The sequence below is a fragment of the Hyperoodon ampullatus genome (genome assembly GCF_949752795.1).
Source record: "Hyperoodon ampullatus genome assembly, chromosome: 1".
Taxonomy (NCBI): domain Eukaryota; kingdom Metazoa; phylum Chordata; class Mammalia; order Artiodactyla; family Ziphiidae; genus Hyperoodon; species Hyperoodon ampullatus.
Genome location: NC_136914.1, coordinates 39,572,105 through 39,590,663, shown reverse-complemented (window position 1 = coordinate 39,590,663; position 18,559 = coordinate 39,572,105). Strand labels below are relative to the sequence as shown.

At 42.2% G+C, this 18,559-nt stretch overlaps 1 protein-coding gene across 3 annotated transcripts in view; it reads right to left on the bottom strand.

The window, feature by feature from the left end:
- Positions 1-18,037, bottom strand: part of HPSE (heparanase) — a gene marked incomplete at both ends in the record, with an annotated part of 32,640 nt that extends 14,603 nt beyond the window's left edge. For 2 of the 3 annotated variants that reach the window (XM_079698835.1, XM_079698834.1), the window contains 3 exons: positions 4,638-4,763; positions 6,513-6,658; positions 17,799-18,028. In XM_079698835.1, coding sequence (XP_079554961.1) covers positions 4,638-4,763; positions 6,513-6,658; positions 17,799-18,028 — 502 coding nt within the window. Of the gene's footprint in view, positions 1-4,637; positions 4,764-6,512; positions 6,659-17,798 lie in introns of all 3 variants that reach the window. The other variant, XM_079698836.1, reaches the window with a different exon arrangement.
- Positions 18,038-18,559: the final 522 nt, after the last annotated feature.

The window sequence follows — 18,559 nt, the reverse complement described above, 5'->3', positions numbered from 1 at the left end:
GAAGTGATGAAGGCCTCCAGATTTGCTCCTCATAATGAATTGCTATTTCTGTTGTTAAGTGGAAGGAATTCCAATGAGTGCTTATAATTATGAATGCGTCAACAAAATTGGACTGGCAAATTTAAAAAATATATATACTACTTTATTTGCTTCAGCTGTTGAATCAAGTCCTATGGAAGGTACCAGAGACTTTGGTCTGGCACTTGGGTTTTGTTCAAGTGACTTCAGGTGAACTGGGGAAACTGCAGTGTATGGCTCAGGGCTCAACATGTGCAGGCCAGATTTTCATTAGTCAACACAAACCCCACCCTTCATAATCTAAATATCTCCACTCATAAACTCAGTCACAAAATAACTTGGTAACTTTGATTACATTTTTTTAAGTTTTTGAAAAAGTCATGCTTATAATTTATTAATTCAAAATAAATGGAATTTTACATTAAAAAACTGGCCTAGGGCCCTAGGGCTGTGGTTTCCAAACTCTGCGCCAAGGCACTCTGGGGAGTGAATTCACTGGTACGGTTTAGCAAATAAAAATACAAGACATCTAGCTAAATTTGAACTGCAGATAAGTAATAATTTTTAGTGTATGTCATGTGCATTATTTGAGAAATAGGGCAAAGAAATGATTGTTTATTTGAAATTAAAATTTGACCAGGTTAACCTTACTCACAGGGGCACTGCAGGATCTTTTAAATTTGCAAGGGAATGCATCAACATCTGTTGGACATGATGAGAACTGTTACTATTAGGTTGTTCGGACCTAACAGCTTAATTGAAACTCTCAGGTATTTCTTTTGGGCTAGAGGTGCTGTGAAAAAATTGAGTCACTAAGGAGTTATTAAAGCTTTGGAACTTTTGAACTCAGCTTTTTAACCATTAGCTAGCCTATAATCTCTTCTTGAGAGTGGCAGCAATGTATTTTTGAGTGTTTAAATCAGTTATTATCTGCATAGATCTGGTGATCTTAATGTATATTTAGAGTTATCTATTAAACAGAAATTCACTTCCCTAGTTTAAAAAAAAAATCTCTATCTATCTGGCAAACTTACACCCTTTCTCCGTCAAAGTGGCTCTGTTTCTAAGTCTTCAGCCTGAACTACTTGGATTACCAGAGCAGTGAAACCCTAGGTTTAATACTGCCCATAACGGCTGAGGGGCGGTAACAACACTAGCAAGCTATTTTAGGTGTTTTTGATATTTGCTGTGTCACCCACTTCCACAAAACTGCTGCCTGTCATTAAGATGTTACAGACATTGGGGTCTGAAAAGCTCTCTGAGTCCTAGCCCGTTCCTGGGATCTTAGGGCCACAGTGGGGGACAGCGTGGGACTTTGGGATTATGGAGTCCTCCCCAAACCTCCACCCTCATTTTTCTATGAGGAAACTGACACCCAAAGAAATAAAGTGCTTTTCCCAATATCACATAGCTATTTGGTGACAGTGCCACAGTAATAGAGCCTGTAATAAAGGCCCTGTGACTGTCTTAGTCACAGTTATCTTTTAGACATATACTGCTAATCATGTTGTAGAAAGTGTCCCAAATCAGGAATCATAGATCTGAGCTCCCAGCCCCACTATCCCACTTATAGACTGAATGATCAGGAGTGACCCCTTTACCTGCATGAGCCCTGGCTACAGATCTACAATCCTGGAACTAGTACCATCATCCATCTATCTCACAAAACCAAATTGAAATAGCACATGTGAAAACCCTTTGTAAGCCATAAAAAACTCTTACAGATATAAAGCACTATTGTTGCCTAGACCTTCTACAAGGATTATGGCATTTTCAAAAAACATAGAATGTTTGCATTTTTTTAGTATTTATTCAGCTCATTCCTTACTCTTCCTCTATTCCTCATTTTTCCAAAAACACTTTGAATTTAAGTAGCTTGAAATTCTATTATATGCCCTCTGTAACAGTAACATCTCCTAGAATAAGGGCTGTATATTACTGAGTTAAAACCCACTCTTAAAAATAAAACCCACCCAGCCTATTCCCTCCTCAAAATAAGAAAACTCACAGATAATTATCCAATTCCCAGTCATTATCCAATCTCTTATCTCTTACTGTATGAAAGGGTGGAAAGATCCCTGGAATGAAGACAATCTAAATGACACATTATACACTGGCACTGACTATTATACCATTTTTGTTTACATAAATGTGTCCAGCATCCAGTGTGGGAGTGGGATGATGAGGAAGAAAGGTGGAGAAGAAGGAGAAAAAAGAATTAGCTCATTAAATATTATTATTTTAATAAGGGAGTCCTCCTTTCTGTAGTCGCACTCAACATTATACCTGTAACATTGCTTCCTTTTCCTGCCCCGACAGGTTTACAGTGTGAATCTATATTCTCATGACAAATGTTTTTGTCATTTTCTACTTAAGTGAAACACACCATCCAATGGGTCCTGTAATTAGAAAACTCACCTATATCTTCTAGGACACCTGTTTTAAAGGTGCAGGCCACCAAGCAATTAACACAATAGACTTTTTCTATTTCTTCCATCGTATGATGCCGCATCATACGATGTTACTCAGGCATTACCAACCTTAGCCACGGATGCAGAGCCATGTGTAGAGACACCTATTGGCTTCTCAGATACTTAACCCTATAATGAGCTGGTGCCCAGACCAAACGCAGTAGATTTCTTTTTTTTAAGATTTTTTTGATGTGGACCACTTTTAAAGTCTTTGTTGAATTTGTTACAATATTGCTTCTGTTTTACGTTTTGGTTTTTTGGCCATGAGGCATGTGGGATCTTAGCTCCCCAACCAGGGATCAAACCCATACCCACTGCACTGGAAGGCGAAGTCTTAACCACTGGACCGCCAGGGAAGTCCCATAGATTTCTATCTATGTGTTTCTAATACATGCAGATTAAAATAGAAAATTTCAAATCAGAAGTCAAATATTTCCAAATACAAATAAACTATCTGTATTTGTTATACATTTTAGCATTGCCAATAGGGTGGCTGGAATTATACTGACCCAGCTACATAGTTAGTAAAAGAAGGGCTTTCCCCTGGTGCAGAAACTATGAAGGCCCCGGTCCCAAAGGCAGGAAAAAGATGTTGAAAACCTACCATCTTGGTTCCAAAAAGATCATGTGAGGTAGCAAACATTTTTAAAGAAAAATTTAGGACTTCCCTGGTGGTGCAGTGGTTAAGAATCCGCCTGCCAATGTGGGAGACATGGGTTCAAACCCTGGTCTGGGAAGATCCCACAAGCCACGGAGCAACTAAGCCCGAGCGCCACAACTACTGAAGCCCACATGCCTAGAGCCTGTGCTCCGCGACAAGAGAAGCCACCACAAAGAGAAGACTGCCACTGCAATGAAGAGTAGCCCGGCTCACTGCAACTGGAGAAAGCCCACGTGCAGCAACAAAGATCCAACACAGCCAAAAAAAAGAAAAAAAAAATTTAAGGTAAATTGGCATATGTTTAAGATGACCAAGAAAAAAATGTATAAAGCTATAGATTACCTAATACCATAGGGTCTTCTCCTAGCAGGCCTATATCAGATGATTAATTACAAATAAGGCCTTCCTGCTGTGGGTCTCTTGGACTTCTGTCATCCCTTTAACGGGATCTGAGAAGGCCCTGTCCTGCCAAATTCTGTTCAACCATAGATCATGTTATTAAACCGTTAGCATAGCTCCCCCCCTCACCTCTGCTTTAAAATGCAAAAAATAATTTAGAGGACCACATTTTCTATTAGCATATAACCTATTTTCTGATTTCTTATGTGTTACTTTTTCCCTTACCTTATAAATAAAAAATATAAAAATAAAAAATCCATTGTACACACTGGAATCTAGGTAGCGTATAGTAAAATCTTACAAAGAAATAATTTATTGTCAATATGTACTCTTAGAAATGTTGACTAACCCAAACTAACTTCAAGATCATTTATTTTTCAAAAGTCAAAAGAAGACAGTTGTAGCGTATCTAAGCAGGTTATTTTCTTAACTGAGATCTGGGGCAACATCATTCCTTAGCTGGGTATAAAACATCAACATTCAGATAAAAATATATTTCATAGTTACATAAGGATCACTTGTTTCAGTTGTTTGTGGTAAAGCCCTGCATGACATCATCCCATTTAAACACTGGAAAAGTGTTTCCATTAATGGAAATAAATTCCTGGTTAGTTGAGCTAGTCCTGTGTTTTCAAACCCACAGAGGAAAGAAAATGAGAAAGCTGCCCTGCCAGTGATACACAACACATCAGTGGCAGGGCAGTGGCTGCTTCTTGGAGGGGAAACAGAATGGACAATGAGGTGTGAATGGTTTCACATTTTACTCTTCACACTTTTGTATTTTACTTTTACACAAGGAATATATCCATGTCTTCCTTGACTTCCTAGTTCTTCAGAGCAGTAAAGGTCATTATTAGCTTGTGAATGAATGATTCTATATTTCACTCCGTGGCTAGTAGGCAAAGTCAGGAGAAGAAAAGTAAAAAACAGAAGTTTGGGGTTGAAGATTGCCCATTAACTCTTGCTAACATTTGAGGATTATGCAACTTTACACAACTGCTATAGGGCTTATTAGATATAAGCCCAAGTTCAAGCCATCCAAATATTTTGGGGGCTGGGACACCTGCAGGGTACCTTTCATTTCTTACTTGAGTAGGTACTGTTCTTGAACTTTTTCTGATACTGTTCTCTGAGTAGCAATTGCTCCTGGAAGGGCCACTCGAACTTCAATCTCCTCTCCACATCAGAAGGGACAGATCCAGATTCGCAAATATCTGCAAATGGAGTAAAAAATTTAGAGAATCTATTTTCACATGATACGGTTGAAATCCCATACACTTATTTAGTTAGCTATTTATGAGACTAAAGCAGGATAATTGAGTTTCTGATTGTCAAGTGTAACATCAGAGAAGGATATATTCCGCTGTACATGTCAAATTTGCTGGCTAATCAATTACCACAAAAAAACAGCCAAAGGGCAGGTTTCTGAAGAAACACTGGACATATACTGGACATAGATACATTGGACATAACTTCAAGTTATTTAACAATTCAGAAGGCTCCTCAGAAACCTGAAATTACTAGAGAACCCACCGGAAAAAGACATAGTTCAGTTCTCTTAAGGTTCACTTTCAACATACATAGAAATTTGTTTTACATGTACTATATCTGCTTTGTGGTGATTTCCTCTTGCCAAATGGTAGGATAGGGAATGTTGACTTTTATTCCTTCAAATTTGGTATCATCAAAGCTCCTGAGACCACAACATGTGTACTTGGAAAATCCACCACTATCCTATCAGGCAGACTGTGCTTCCTTATCACAAGGCAGCAGGGCTGCGGGGGGCGGCTGTCAGGACTGGCTGACCCCCCAGTGACTTCCTTTCTGGGAAGCTGCACATTCTGGCTCTCTGACAGCGGGTGCCTCATCCACCCCTGTACTCACAAAGGATGTTTCTGAAGCACTTGGATAACCCCAGTGATCCCCCCTCCCCATAGGATGAAGAAAATTGATGAGCAAAGGACAGTTTCCTATCTAAATTTATGAGACCTTTTGAACGCATATGACTGGTGAGAAAGGGCCAGGTCTAAACATATTCCAATGTGTTATACTAAGAAAACTCTCCTGCTTTTTTCATTTTTTCTAATTACTATTCTATCAATTGGCACAGTTATTAACGGTTCTAAACACTTCCTAACTGCAGAAAATAAACAGAAGGAAATATGTAATATATAAAATAATAAAATATTGTTCATTTATATATATCATAATTCATTATTGTAATTCAATGATGTATATGGTTTTTTAATAACTGTTAAGATAACGGTTTGGCTTCCATTTGATGTCTGTATAGCACTTATGAAAGACACAGGGCAAATCCTCGTGGCACCTCAGGGTGTTTCTCAGATGAAGCCCACAGACTCCCAATATCAGAATCACCTGAGGAGCATGCTAAACTTGTAACCTAAGGTTGGAGCCCAAGAATCCAAATATTCAAACTCACCCCAGGTGATTATGTCTAGTCAATAAAGTTTGAGAACCACTGCCCAACAAATCAAGTCTTGAAATCTATTCTTAGAAGCAGAGCATATCTCCATGTCCCCTTATTATACCTTTCATCCACATTTTTTGGAATAAATGGGTTTCAATCAGTGCTGTGTCTTGAGCAGGAAATACTCTTTTTGTTTTGGTGCATTTCTACCCACAGGCCCCTCTACGCAGCTCTGTCCTTTTAGCTACAATCATTGTTCTGTTTACACCACAATTAACTCTCCCCTGCCCCAATGTTGTGTGTCCAGCACACCAAACCCCCTGCCCCAATGTCTCACATTCATGAGAACATCAGGAGGAGGAAACCTGCCCACCGCTTCCTCCTTTTGTATAGGTGCCTCCATGGGTCTGCTGGGAGCCCTTCATCTCTTATTAATTGTTAGATGTGAGCAATAGCTCTCCTCTGAGAATGCCCACGACTGACTCAAGTTATCAAGTTAACTTAGATATATGGTTAATCTTTAAAGTTTCACCCTGGTTGACTTGAGATTGCCAGTAACTTCTCTCTTCAAAGGTTGGTTTCTTCTTGGGATCAAAAATGAGAAAGTCCGTCTTCGTGCCACCAAATCTCAGGTATGCGGGAGACAAACCTCTGGCCAAAGTACGAAGCTTTGAAGAACTGTTATGAAGACAAGCAAGAAATTAAAATTATTTTTTCCAAGACAATGCAGTCAAACACATTTACGCCCTTCTCTCTTGGTGAACCCATTTCCTAATACCTGTACAGGCCCTGGAGGGAGAAATATCGCTCTAACAGGGACATCGTCTCAATCGGAATCTTCCTAATTGCAAGGCTGCTCTTCTAGGCACCTGAGAAAACTTGGAGCTCTGACTCGGGCAAGAGCTTATATTTCAACTTGACAAGCAGGATAATGTTCAGTACTTTCAAAAAAATCATAACCTTTTGTGGTTCATGAAGGAAAAGAGGTGAGAGAGTGGAAAGATGACTGTTTATTTGAAAAATAGATTGTCTTCAAAAATTTATGTTCCCAGAGAAGTTCATAAATGATTGGGAGTCCTCCTCATCTCCCTAACCAAGCCCCACCTCCACCCCAAGGAAAACCTTCCTTTTAAATTTAAGTCAAATGACTTAGAACGATGTAAGATTCTAATTCCTACCCACCTAGGACACTTCCAATTCAAGCAATTCTAAATGCACATGTCATCAAGCCCAAAACACTCCTGATAGGTGCCTATTATGCACTCAGAATGGTACAGAATGCTATAGAATGGAATTAGAATGACTTATAATTCCTTCTCTCAGAGAGATGAAGATGTCATGAATATTTAAGTGAACAAAACTAAAAAAAACAGAAGACCCAGGTAACAGGGACACTTGCCATGTATTTCTGAAGCCTCACATATGTGATCCTGGCTTCAGTGCTCTCTGGAAAGCTCTTAAAACACATGGAACCAATGCTGTGTGTTCTCAAAATGGCCCAGTTAATTAGTTTACATTTGGGTTTATTTCAAATTGGAAAATCATGCCAGGTGGACTATCTAATTGCCAGTATTTCTTGACATCCTAGGAACTGAAGACAGGACCTAAAATTTAAAATTTCAATGCATGCTCCTGCTTTAACTATATATAGTGCTATGTAAAATTTCTGTAAGATTTCTTTATTTTTGCTTAGGAAAGAGAAATTAAAAGGTGGAAATTGACCAAAGGATAAGTGTCTTGCGTTAAAAACTTCAGCGATTCCTCCTCACCATTTTTTTTGTTTGTAACATGAAAGCATTTACAGTACTACCTAGGCACTTTTGCCTTCATGCACCTCTTCCACCATAAAACATTTTTTTAAATTGTATTTTGTGATGATATTCATGTAAAGACAAATATGTTAACATTATATATTAAAACATTTTCTTTGACCTAAAAGTTCATTTTCTTTGGATCTTAAAAGAACTTGAAATATTTTCGAGGGCCCCTGAACCTATTGTGGGTCCTGGCATGAGGAGATGTAGCACAAAGTGAGACTTCAGGGATGTTATCAACATGGAATTGACTGAAATACCTGACAGCACCAAAGATCTCTGGGAAGGATGGCATCTGCCAGGAAATCCTCAGAACCGCTTGAAGATATATGGGAATGTTCGCTTGAACTGAGTAAGGATTCAGAAGAAAGCCATTTCCACTATGCTATGAACCCAAATAAAACTAAACTCTTGGGACTTCCCTGGTGGTTCAGTGGTTAAGATTCCAATGCAGGGGGCATGGGTTCAATCCCTGGTCGGGGAACTAATATCCCATATGCCTCGAGGCATGGCCAAAAAATAAAAAATATAAGCTGTAGGAAGGGGGAATAGCACATTATTGTTTAATGGGTACAGAGTTTCAGTTTGGGAAGATGAAAAAGTTCTAAGATGGCTGCACAACAATGTGAATACACTTAATGCCAGGGAGCTCTGCACTTTAAATAACCACAACTTTTACTATTAAAGGAACAACCTGTAGGCATAGTGTGATTTCAACAATGAAAATAATATATATATATAGAAGGAGATAACAGGAGTCATAATTATGTGGTAAATGGACAGTAGACTCTTTCCTATTGCTTTTATGTATTTTTCACATTTTCTATAATAAGCACATGATATATATATATATATATATATATATATATATTTTTTTTTTTTTTTTTTTGCGGTACACGGGCCTCTCACTGTTGTGGCCTCTCCCGTTGCGGACTCCGGACGCACAGGCTCAGTGGCCATGGCCCACGGTCCCAGCCGCTCTGCGGCATGAGGGATCCTCCCGGACCAGGGCACAAACTCGTGTCCCCTGCATTGGCAGGTGGACTCTCAACCACTGTGCCACCAGGGAAGCCCAATAAGCACATAATATTTTAATTCATACAAGGTGACTCTGTGTGTATGTGTGTGTGTTTCTGTCTTTTTAAGAATAGGTGAAAAAAACGAGTTACTTAAAGGAGACATAGTCATCCATTAATTTATTCAATAAATATTCATTGTAGGCACACTCGGTGTCAGGCATTATGTTAGTTGCTGGGGCTACAATGGCAAACAAGCCAGAGGTAGCTGCTATTCTCATATAATTTATAGTACAGTGATATATATATATATATATATATATATATATATATATATATATATACAAGTAAATAGGCAATTCCAAAACAATGCTATCGGAACATACAAAGGGGATCTTAACCCAGACTTTGCCCTAGAGGCAGGAGGTGGTTAGAGGTTTTCCAGGGGCAAGTGTCTTCACTGTTAGATGTTCAAAAGGAAAAAATCTTATCCAGATCAAAGATAGTGAGGTGGGATTGAAGAAAGTGTTCCAGGTGTAGGGAAAAGTCTGTACAAACACCAGAGGTAGAAGAAGGGAATATGGCACCACCAAAGAGCTGATAGGTGTGGCGAGAGCCTAGAGATTGGGGACAGTGAGGTGCTGGGAGAAGATAGACTGGAGAGGCAAGCAGGACCATATATCATGGAGGGTTTGTAAGCCACCATGTCCAGGAGTTCCAATTTTATATCAAGGCAGTGGGGAGCCATGGAAGGATTTAAAGCAGTGGGGTGTCCACACCAGACTTTTATTTTAGAAAAGAATCTCAGGCTGCAGTGTAAATAACTGAATAGAAGGACTAAGACTGTGGTCACATTAATGTAGACAGAAAGTGATGGGCTGAGGTAAGGTAAAAACAGTGGGGATGAAGAGAGGGATAAATTCAAGATACATATGGAGACAGAAGTACTAGATTTGGTGTTTAACTGGATATTGGAGAAGAGTCCAAGATCACCCCTGGGAAGCATCTGGAAGATGGTAATATCATTTGCTGAGATGAAGAATAGGTGATAGACTGGAGATGGGGACGAAGGTGGGGGCAGGGCACAGTGCTGTAGAATTTGAGATGCCAGTGAAAACCAAGAAACATTGCCATTAGGCCCTTGGCCATGTGTGCCTGGAGCTCAGAAGACACGTAAAGGCGAGGTGTAGAATGGAGAGTCCTCAGTCTAGAAGTCAGTGACTAGTGAATCCCTAGCCCACAAGTGCAGAGATGTGGCCCTAAAACTGATAAAAGGAACTTTTCTCAGAGCCACTCTGGGCTGGCCCTGTTCCACTGCTTTTGTCCAGGCACCAATTCTGGTCCTTGATTTTGATTTTGATTGTGTTTGATGATAGAGGAAGCTCATTTAGATTTGTGTAACTGGTATCTGTAAGTAATTGAGACAGGAGAGACTGGTGCTGTCTGGGAAAGGAAGGGTAAGTGAGCAGCAGGAAGGAGCTGTGGTATCACAAGATGTGCATCTGTGCACGACCTTGCTCAGATGCCTGAGGATCAGAGCCTGATTCCCAGAAGACGTGACTGTACCACCTCGGGTCACTCTCGACCACATTACCCTGCCTTTATGTTCTTCACAGCATTCACCACTCTCTGAAATTAGCTTCCTTTTTTGTTGATTTGGTTTACTATCTATCCCCACCCCTGAGCTATGCTCTGTGAAAGCAGGGACTCTGTATGGCTCATCAGAATCTCCTCAGCACCTAGATAAGTACCTGGCCCACAGCTGGTGCTTAATAAATATTCGTCAAGTGAATGAACAGTTAAGTCCAGCCTGATGAAAGGGCAAGTGGGTCCAGACAAAGACTGCTTTCTGAACAAAATTAAAACCCAGTGCTACGGCTCCTGCCAAGTAAAGGAAATCACATGTTTCGAAGTATTGGTATGAAGGACCTTTTTGTTCGTCTCCTTTGTAATGGAATATTTTCTTGTTTTGAGATACAATTTTGATGCCCTCTGACAAAAACCAGATTTAAAACAGCTGCAAACTTGTCATGAAAACAAAATTGATCAAAGGTACAGTATTTCTATCATATACAGTAAAAAGAAAGGGGGGAAAAATCCACCGGCATCAGCACTACCACCACAACGACATGGAAATAACAAAAGAACACGTAAAAGCAGCTGCAGATATTCCATTTCTGGAACAGTTTGTTAGGGGAAAGAAACGTCTGCAGGTATTTTTATTTTACCTTATCTGTAAAAATAAGTTGCTTATCTCTGACACAAAAGCAGAGATGAGTAGGAACCACCCTGCACTGACTTGTACCAGCTTGTGAGAGCCAACTGTTTTGTTCTGAGAACCAGCTGTTAAACTGTTGGCAGTTTGAAGTCAGCCATGGTGGGGATATTTATACAACAGAAATCAGAAAAAACCTTAAATCAGTCTCCTCTCCTCCCAGAGAGCCAGTTGTGAAACATTTTCTGGCATACCACTGCATGAACAGTAATTCAAGCCATGGAAGTGGGTGAAACCACTCAGGAGATTATGTGAAGTAAAAAAGAAGGCCTAGGTCAGAAGTCTGAGGAACATCAACACTGAAGATAAGCTAGAAGAAGAGGTGGAGAAGAACTGTTAGAGAGATGGGGGAAATCCCCAGAAATGGAAGTGACACAGGGATGAGTGTTTCCATTGTCAACCTTGTCAAATGCTTCTGGGAGACTGTATTGGTTTGCTAGGGCTGTAGTAACAAAGTACCACCAACTGAGTGGCTTAAACAGTGGAAATTTATTGTCTTATAGTTCTGGAGGCTAGAAGTCTGAAATCAAGGTGTTGGCAAGGCCATACTCCCTCTGCAGGTGCTGGGGGAAGATCTGCTCCAGGCCTTTTTCCCAACATCGGGTAGCTCCTTGTAGCAGTATAACTCCAATCTGCACAGGGGGTTCTCTGTTTGTGTTTGTCTGTCTCCAAATTCCCCCTTTTTATAAGCTCATCGGTCATATTGGATTGGGGTCCACTCCATTCCATTCTGACCAATTCTTAACTAGTTATGTCTGCGATGACACTATTTCCAAATAAGGTCACAGACTGAGGTACCAGGGGTTAGGACTTCAGCATGTGAATTTGGAGGGGACACCCAGACATTCAACCCATAATAGAGACAAATAAGATAAGGATTGAAAGGTAGTCATTGGATTTCACAATAAAAGGTCACTGATGATGTGGGAGAGATTGATTTTATGACACGATGATGGGGACATCATGAGGGTGGACCAAGGAAGGCATGGTTAGTAAGAAAGTCTGCAAAGGGGAGGAGAAAGAGGGTGGTGAATGCAGAGACACACGTGCTGGGAGGTGTTTGAGATAGGAAAGACTTGAGCATGTTTCTGTGCTGAGAAGAAGGATTCAACAAAAAGGGAGAGGTTAAAGATACAGGAGAGAGAAGAGATGATTGCTAGAGCAAAGTCCTTGGGGAGGGGACAGGATCCACAGCAGAGCTAGAAGAACTGGGCTGAGAAGAGAGAAAGGAAGAAAGCTAGAGGTAGCCATGCTGTCTGCAGGTTCGACTGCAGGAAGGAAAGGAAGTTCCTATCTAGCGACTTCATTTTCTTTGGGAAAGAGAAATGTGGTCATAGACTAAGAGTGATGAAGTGGAAGTGGGATCAGAGTTTTGAAGGAAGTGGAGAATGAGAGAGCCCAGAAAAGGAGTGTTAAGGAATAGCATTAAAGGCCAAGTAAGTCTGGAGGCCAGAAATTTACAGCACAACATCAATCCATGTCACTGAGAGAGTCCCCTCTGCCCCCAAGAGTGTAATATGTAATAGCCCTGCTATGCAGGGTGGCCACTAAGACTGGAAGCAGAGGCAAATACCTATAAGTGGTTTATTAATATGCATGACAGTACATGATTAGATAATATTTTCCATTTCCAGACTTTATGGCCACCTTATAGATTCCAAAGAGGGAAAATATAGTTAGACTAAGCTAGGTTTGGGTTTTAGCAAGAAGAAAAATGGGGCAGGAGTTTGGGGACTATTATCATAAAAATGATTCATGTGATAAATCAAGAAGCCCAAAGCAGATATGGAAGAAGTAAAATGAAGAGGCTATTCAGTGGAGGTACTTAAAAAATAGTTGTGGTGGGATCCACAAAGTAAAAAAACGCTAAGAGGGTAAGGAGTACTGTCCAAGAATGGGAGATTTTAATTTAAGATTTCAGATGTTGAAAGGTTCTTAGTGATGGGAAGAGCCAAGGCATGGCCATGGCATCAGGTGGTTGAAATGGAGTGAAATGGTGTGTTCTAGGAAGCTGGCCCCTGCCCCCAGAAAAGTACCCTGTTTTTTGCATTTGCCAATTTCCATGGTGTAAATATTCCCATCAAGGCTGATTTCAAGATAATGGTGTTGATGTCACTCAATGTGGAGTTGGGAAGAAATGCACACATTTCACCAGCTGGTGGAAACTGGCTCCAGTAAAACACTGAGTGAAGATTATTAGAAAATGTGGGTGTGAAGAAACTGAGAGACAGTATTCAAGTGGACTTGAAGTCATCTAGGATGATGGTGGGACGTGGGAGTGCAGAGGAAACTGTGAGATCGATGTGGATCTTCAGTCAATAATGAGGAGTGAGTAAGAGGAGAGCAGAGTTCGGTCGCAAGGAGCACAGGAGGAGAGCCAGCCGTGGAGATAGCAAACCTCACACTGGATCGGGACAGTCATCTCTAGCAGGCATCAGGTTATCCAAACTGAGTGTTTTACACACTTTGCATAGATTATTTCACTTAATGGCCAAACAACCCAAAGAGGTAGGTGTCATTATTACCCTCATTTTACAGACAAGGAACCTGAACAAAATCAGGCTAGGTAATTTGCCCGAGGTAACAAGCCAATGGGGATTTGAACCACAGCAATCTGGAGTTCAAACCAGTGGGCAATTATCTAGAAGCTACACTGGGGAATGGGGGAGGGCTGCAGTGTGGGAGAATGCACAGCTTCTACTCCAAAGGGCTACTTCAGAGAAGTAGCTGCATCTACTTCTCCACTTGGGTCTTCAAAAGAAGAGCCAAGTTTTAGCTAGGGCAAAGAGGAGGCCGGAATAGTCTCCAGGGAAAATGGAGTAGGGTTACCATGCAAAGGGCTCTAGGCTGCACAATGAAAGACTTTGTGGAGGAAGGGAACAGTGAGTGCTGCTCAACCAGGGGGAAGTGCAGAGTCTCAGGGGTCAGAAACTATGAGCCTATGGCTTGTTGCTTGTTCTCAGTTTTCTGTTTCTCTGGCTGTGGTTCTTTCTCTCAGCAACAGGCACAAAGAGGGCCTGAGGTTATTTCCAACATTGGTTATCAAAACATGCATTTGACATTACTAATAAGTGCTTTTCTAATATGGAAAGCAACTTTGTCCATGAAGATGCAGGAATCTGATTATTGAAAGTTATTAATAATAAATATTTATCAAATTGGCAAAAAGGGATGAACTTTGCTGAAATAAAATAAGCAAATCCTTATGAAATGCAAGCACAGCTGCATTTTCACTGCAATCGCTGTGTAGCACCACGTTTTTGCTCTGTGATTTCTACCACTGACTCAGTGCTCTAATTTTTACCTTGAATTAGTGAACTGTGCTTGTATTGAAATGTGGCTGCACTGCCAAGGCAGTAACCACATGCAGCTTGAAATGTGGCTAGTCTGAACTGAGATGTGCTGGGAGTATAAAACATACACCAGACTTTGAAGACTTGGTTTGAAAAAGAATGTAAAATATCTGATTAATATTTTGTATTGATTACATGTTGAATGATAATAATTTGGATATTTTGTGTTTAGTAAAATATGTTATTAAAATTAATTTTACCAGTTTCTTTTTTCCCTTTTTGAATATGGCTACTAGAAAACTTCAGTAAAATATATTATTAAAATTAATTTTACCTGTTTCTTTTTTCCCTTTTTGAATATGGCTACTAGAAAACTTTAAAGTACATTATGTGGCTTACTCATGAGGCCCACATTCTATTTCTGTTTAGCCCTACTGGTCTCTGTCCTCCAATCTTTGAGGGCCAGGGCCTCTTGGGAGCTTTGCACGTAGTTGGGCTTAGGAAGTTTTTGACTGGGTTGTTGATGAGTTACCTCCAGGAAGAGGGCAAACTGAAAAGATGCTCCTTTCTGATTCTAGATTGTTCTACCATTGGCATTTAAGTTCTGTGTACTCCATGTTCTTTAACTGCAAATGTGGGGAAAAAAAAAAAACAACCCAAAACACATCTGTTTGCCACCGTGGGAAACCAGAACCATGCCATCAGACGAATTTGCTTAGGCCTCTTTTGAAGTACCGTAGCGATATGGGCCATGATTCTCCTGTTCTCAAGACAGTGCTTCTTTTCATTACATCAGTGTTCTCAATTTATTTCCAGACAATCTTTTTCTACCATCCCTCCTCTGCTGCCTTTAAAAAATATGAACTGCTTTATTTTCTTTTTGTGTACTCATGTGTCTACAATTAGCATCTGGCTTCAAATTCTGTTCCTTCATGTCATAGTTGGTTGACCATGGGCAAGTTGTTGAATCTCCCTAGGCCTCAATCTCTTCATTTTAAAAATGGGGATGATAATAGTACTAACCTCACAGTTTTGTAGCAAGGACTAAATGAATTAATGCCTAGGAGGTGCTTAGAACAGGGCCTGGCCTATGACGACGGTTCAATTAGTGCCAGCTATTTTTATAATCCTCCCCTTCTTAGTACTTCAGCTTTCATCTGCTCAGCTCTTGCCTCTTCACCCAAGCAGCTTCACTCTTGAGGAACTGAAATACAACAATGCCCATCTGACTCTCCGCTCCTGTGATAGATGATAAGCCCTATGTTGTCTTTTGAGATGGAAGCTAAATATTCTGTCTTCTGAGATGGCCAGGTCACTCTGGGCACTGTGTCAGCCATCCTGGGGAGATGGACCCTCAGACCCTAATTCAGAAGCTCCGTCTTAGGTGAGAAGGGGAGGGAGCTCATTCCTCTTTGAGCTGCAGTCTTTAAGGCTCAGATGAGAATTGTGTGGATGCCTCTGGGGAGTAGGCATGGAAAACAGCTTCTGCTCAGGGAAGGGACCTGGAGGGGTCAGGAGCCAGCCCTGGAGAGAAGCCCATATGAACAGGAATACATTGTGCTTTGTAAACAGTCTTATTGATTGCATGCTATGCTTTTTTGGTTTCGTTATCCTCCAGCCTTTAACAAAACGATGGAGACCAGAGGGGAAGAAAGAGTGCTATGGGAAATTAAGAGATGTGTTTAAGAAGAATGGAAGTTCTGTGTGTGTTTGGGGGTGGGGAGCATTGCTAGCAAGTTGGTTAGATTGACTGGACCCCAAAAGTCATACTGTAGGTTTTTTCTTTTGGACTTGTGTCTCCAGGAAGGGATACCCAAATGCTCCTCCTTGGGGAGGGGTAGGGTATATGCTGGCTGCAGCAGCAGAAAAGGGCTTAAGTTCTCACATTTCAATAAATGGTCATTTACTTAATCTTTCTGTTTGCAGTAAGGCACCTCACACCCTCTAATCCCCTATCACCACCCCCCCATCCCAAGCTAGGCCTGGGGTCCTCAGATATGGAGCCCTCTAGTTCAGTGTTTCACCAGAATAATCTTTCTGTCTCTCAGCCAGCTGCTGCCTGGTATGAGCTCACTTTCCATAAGGGAAAGGGGAAAAAGTGGGAACTCCTTTCCACCAGGAAATTCTTCCTTTCTTGCCACATGGGGAAAGATAGAGGTTAACTACGATTGAAAGAAATGCACAGAGAACTGATGAATGGTTAGCAAATACTCACCAATTTCCAGGAAGAAGCAATTAACAAATTTTGAGCACTGTCAAACACTAAGTACTTATTTATTATCTCATCCAATGCTCATAGCAATCCTATAGGAAGGTTTTAGAAGTTCCATTCTACAGTTGAAGAAATCAAGGCTTGGAGTTGCCAAGCAACCTGTAAAAACCAAGCCACCAGTTTGGGCAGAGCTGGGAATCCAGGCTGGTCTCACTGCCAATCTCGCAGCCTTAGGCTACCTGCTTTTATCTGCAAAGTAAGTGACTGAAATTAGCAGTAGCAGCTGCAGGTGTGGGCACAGAAAGGCCAGACTGTAGGTGTTTGGCAAGGCAGGATTCGAGTTGTTTGCGCTGGTTGAGGTGTGGTCATCTCTGGAAGCTCTCATGTCCTAGATGAGTGGCCTAGATGACCTGGGTCTGTCCCTGCAGCGCCCTATCTTGGAATCAGCCTGCACTCACGGGCAGGGGCCAGGGAACCTGCACTAGGCTCAGTCTTTCTCAACTGAGAAAAAAAATTACAGCTAGTAAAGCAGTGCCACATTTTGCAGTCTCAGCTTGGAGAGAGAGCTTTTTATTAAGGTTCTATAAGTCACTGAAATAGTCTTCCAGGTCTCACTGATGTGATATTAAAAAAATTTTTAAAGAGTGTAGTATGGGAAATCTGTGTACCATGTGCTCAATTTTGCTGTGAACGTAAAACTGCTCTTTAAAAGTCTTATAGAGTAAGTAAGCTTATTCTCCTTTGTGGCCTTTTCCTTAACCCCCGCCCAAGGAAAAAGTTGTTTTTTTCCTTTAACCTTACTAACAGAGTTTAAGAGCCTGAAGCCTGGCGCACAGTGTTACTTGTCCTACAAGGTGCAGCAAATTCAAATGCTCAAAGCCCTCCAGGTGCACTTGCTGGGCCCCCTCCTTCCGGCGAGTTTCTGGGGCGGATGGGAAGTTTCTTTCCGCAATTTCCCCTAATACCTGGCCTTTAGTTGGCGCTCAGGCAACACTTGCTGAGTGAATGAAGGCGGGAAAGAAGGGTTTGGGGGACCTGCAGGGGGTGGGCTGAGAGAGAGAGAGAGAGAGAGAGAGAGAGAGAGAGAGAGAGAGAGAGAGAGAGAGAGGTGAGAAGGTTCCGGAGTATAGGGAAGAGAGCGGCCGGTAGGGCGGGCGTGATGTCAGCAGGGCAGGAGAGAGGACAAGGACCCGCAGGCCCGCACTTACCCCAGGAAGGTGAGGAACCGCGGGTCCGTGGCCAGATTGGCGTCGATGGTGAAGGACAGGAACGCGGGACTCACCAGATGCACTGGCCGCTCGGTGGAGAAAACCAGCACCACGACGTCCTCAGCCTCCGCTGGCGCGGGTTCCGCCAGGGCGCCCGGGGAGCAGGGACACAGCGGCCCGAGGAGCAGCAGCAGCCGCAGCGGCAGCCCGAGCTTCCAGCGCAGCAGCATCTCGGGCTCACCTGGCGGCCCCACCCGCCAGGGGTGCGCAGCGACCGTCGAGACCCGGTGCACTTCCTCCTGCCCGGCCACAGCGTCCTTCTCTCCTTTCCGCCGCCCTCTCACTCCTCACCCCTCCCACTGCTCCGTCTCCACCCGCCCCGCCTCCCCGCTCGCTCCCACCTCCTTGCACGCTTTCCCCTCGGCGGTGGTCACGTCCACTTAAGAAACCACCCACACCCATTTGAAGGGTGAGGACGTGGCTAGGATCCAACGCCCGGGAGGCCTGGGGAGGGAGCTCCCGGGGAGGAGCGCTGGGCATCCCGGACCGGCTTCCTGAAGCATAATGTCCGGTGAGCGCTGGTGAGAACGCCAGTGGTGCCCTCTTCCAGGTCCTCTCCTGTGGCGCCTGGTCTTCTGACCTCAACTGAAGCCTCCAGTGAGCATTTATCGCTTCCCTCCTCATCTGGCTTCTGAACACTTGCCTGTCCCTTGAGTTTGCCAAAATCTGATTAACTATGTGTCCTCTGGTGGAAGCACTGT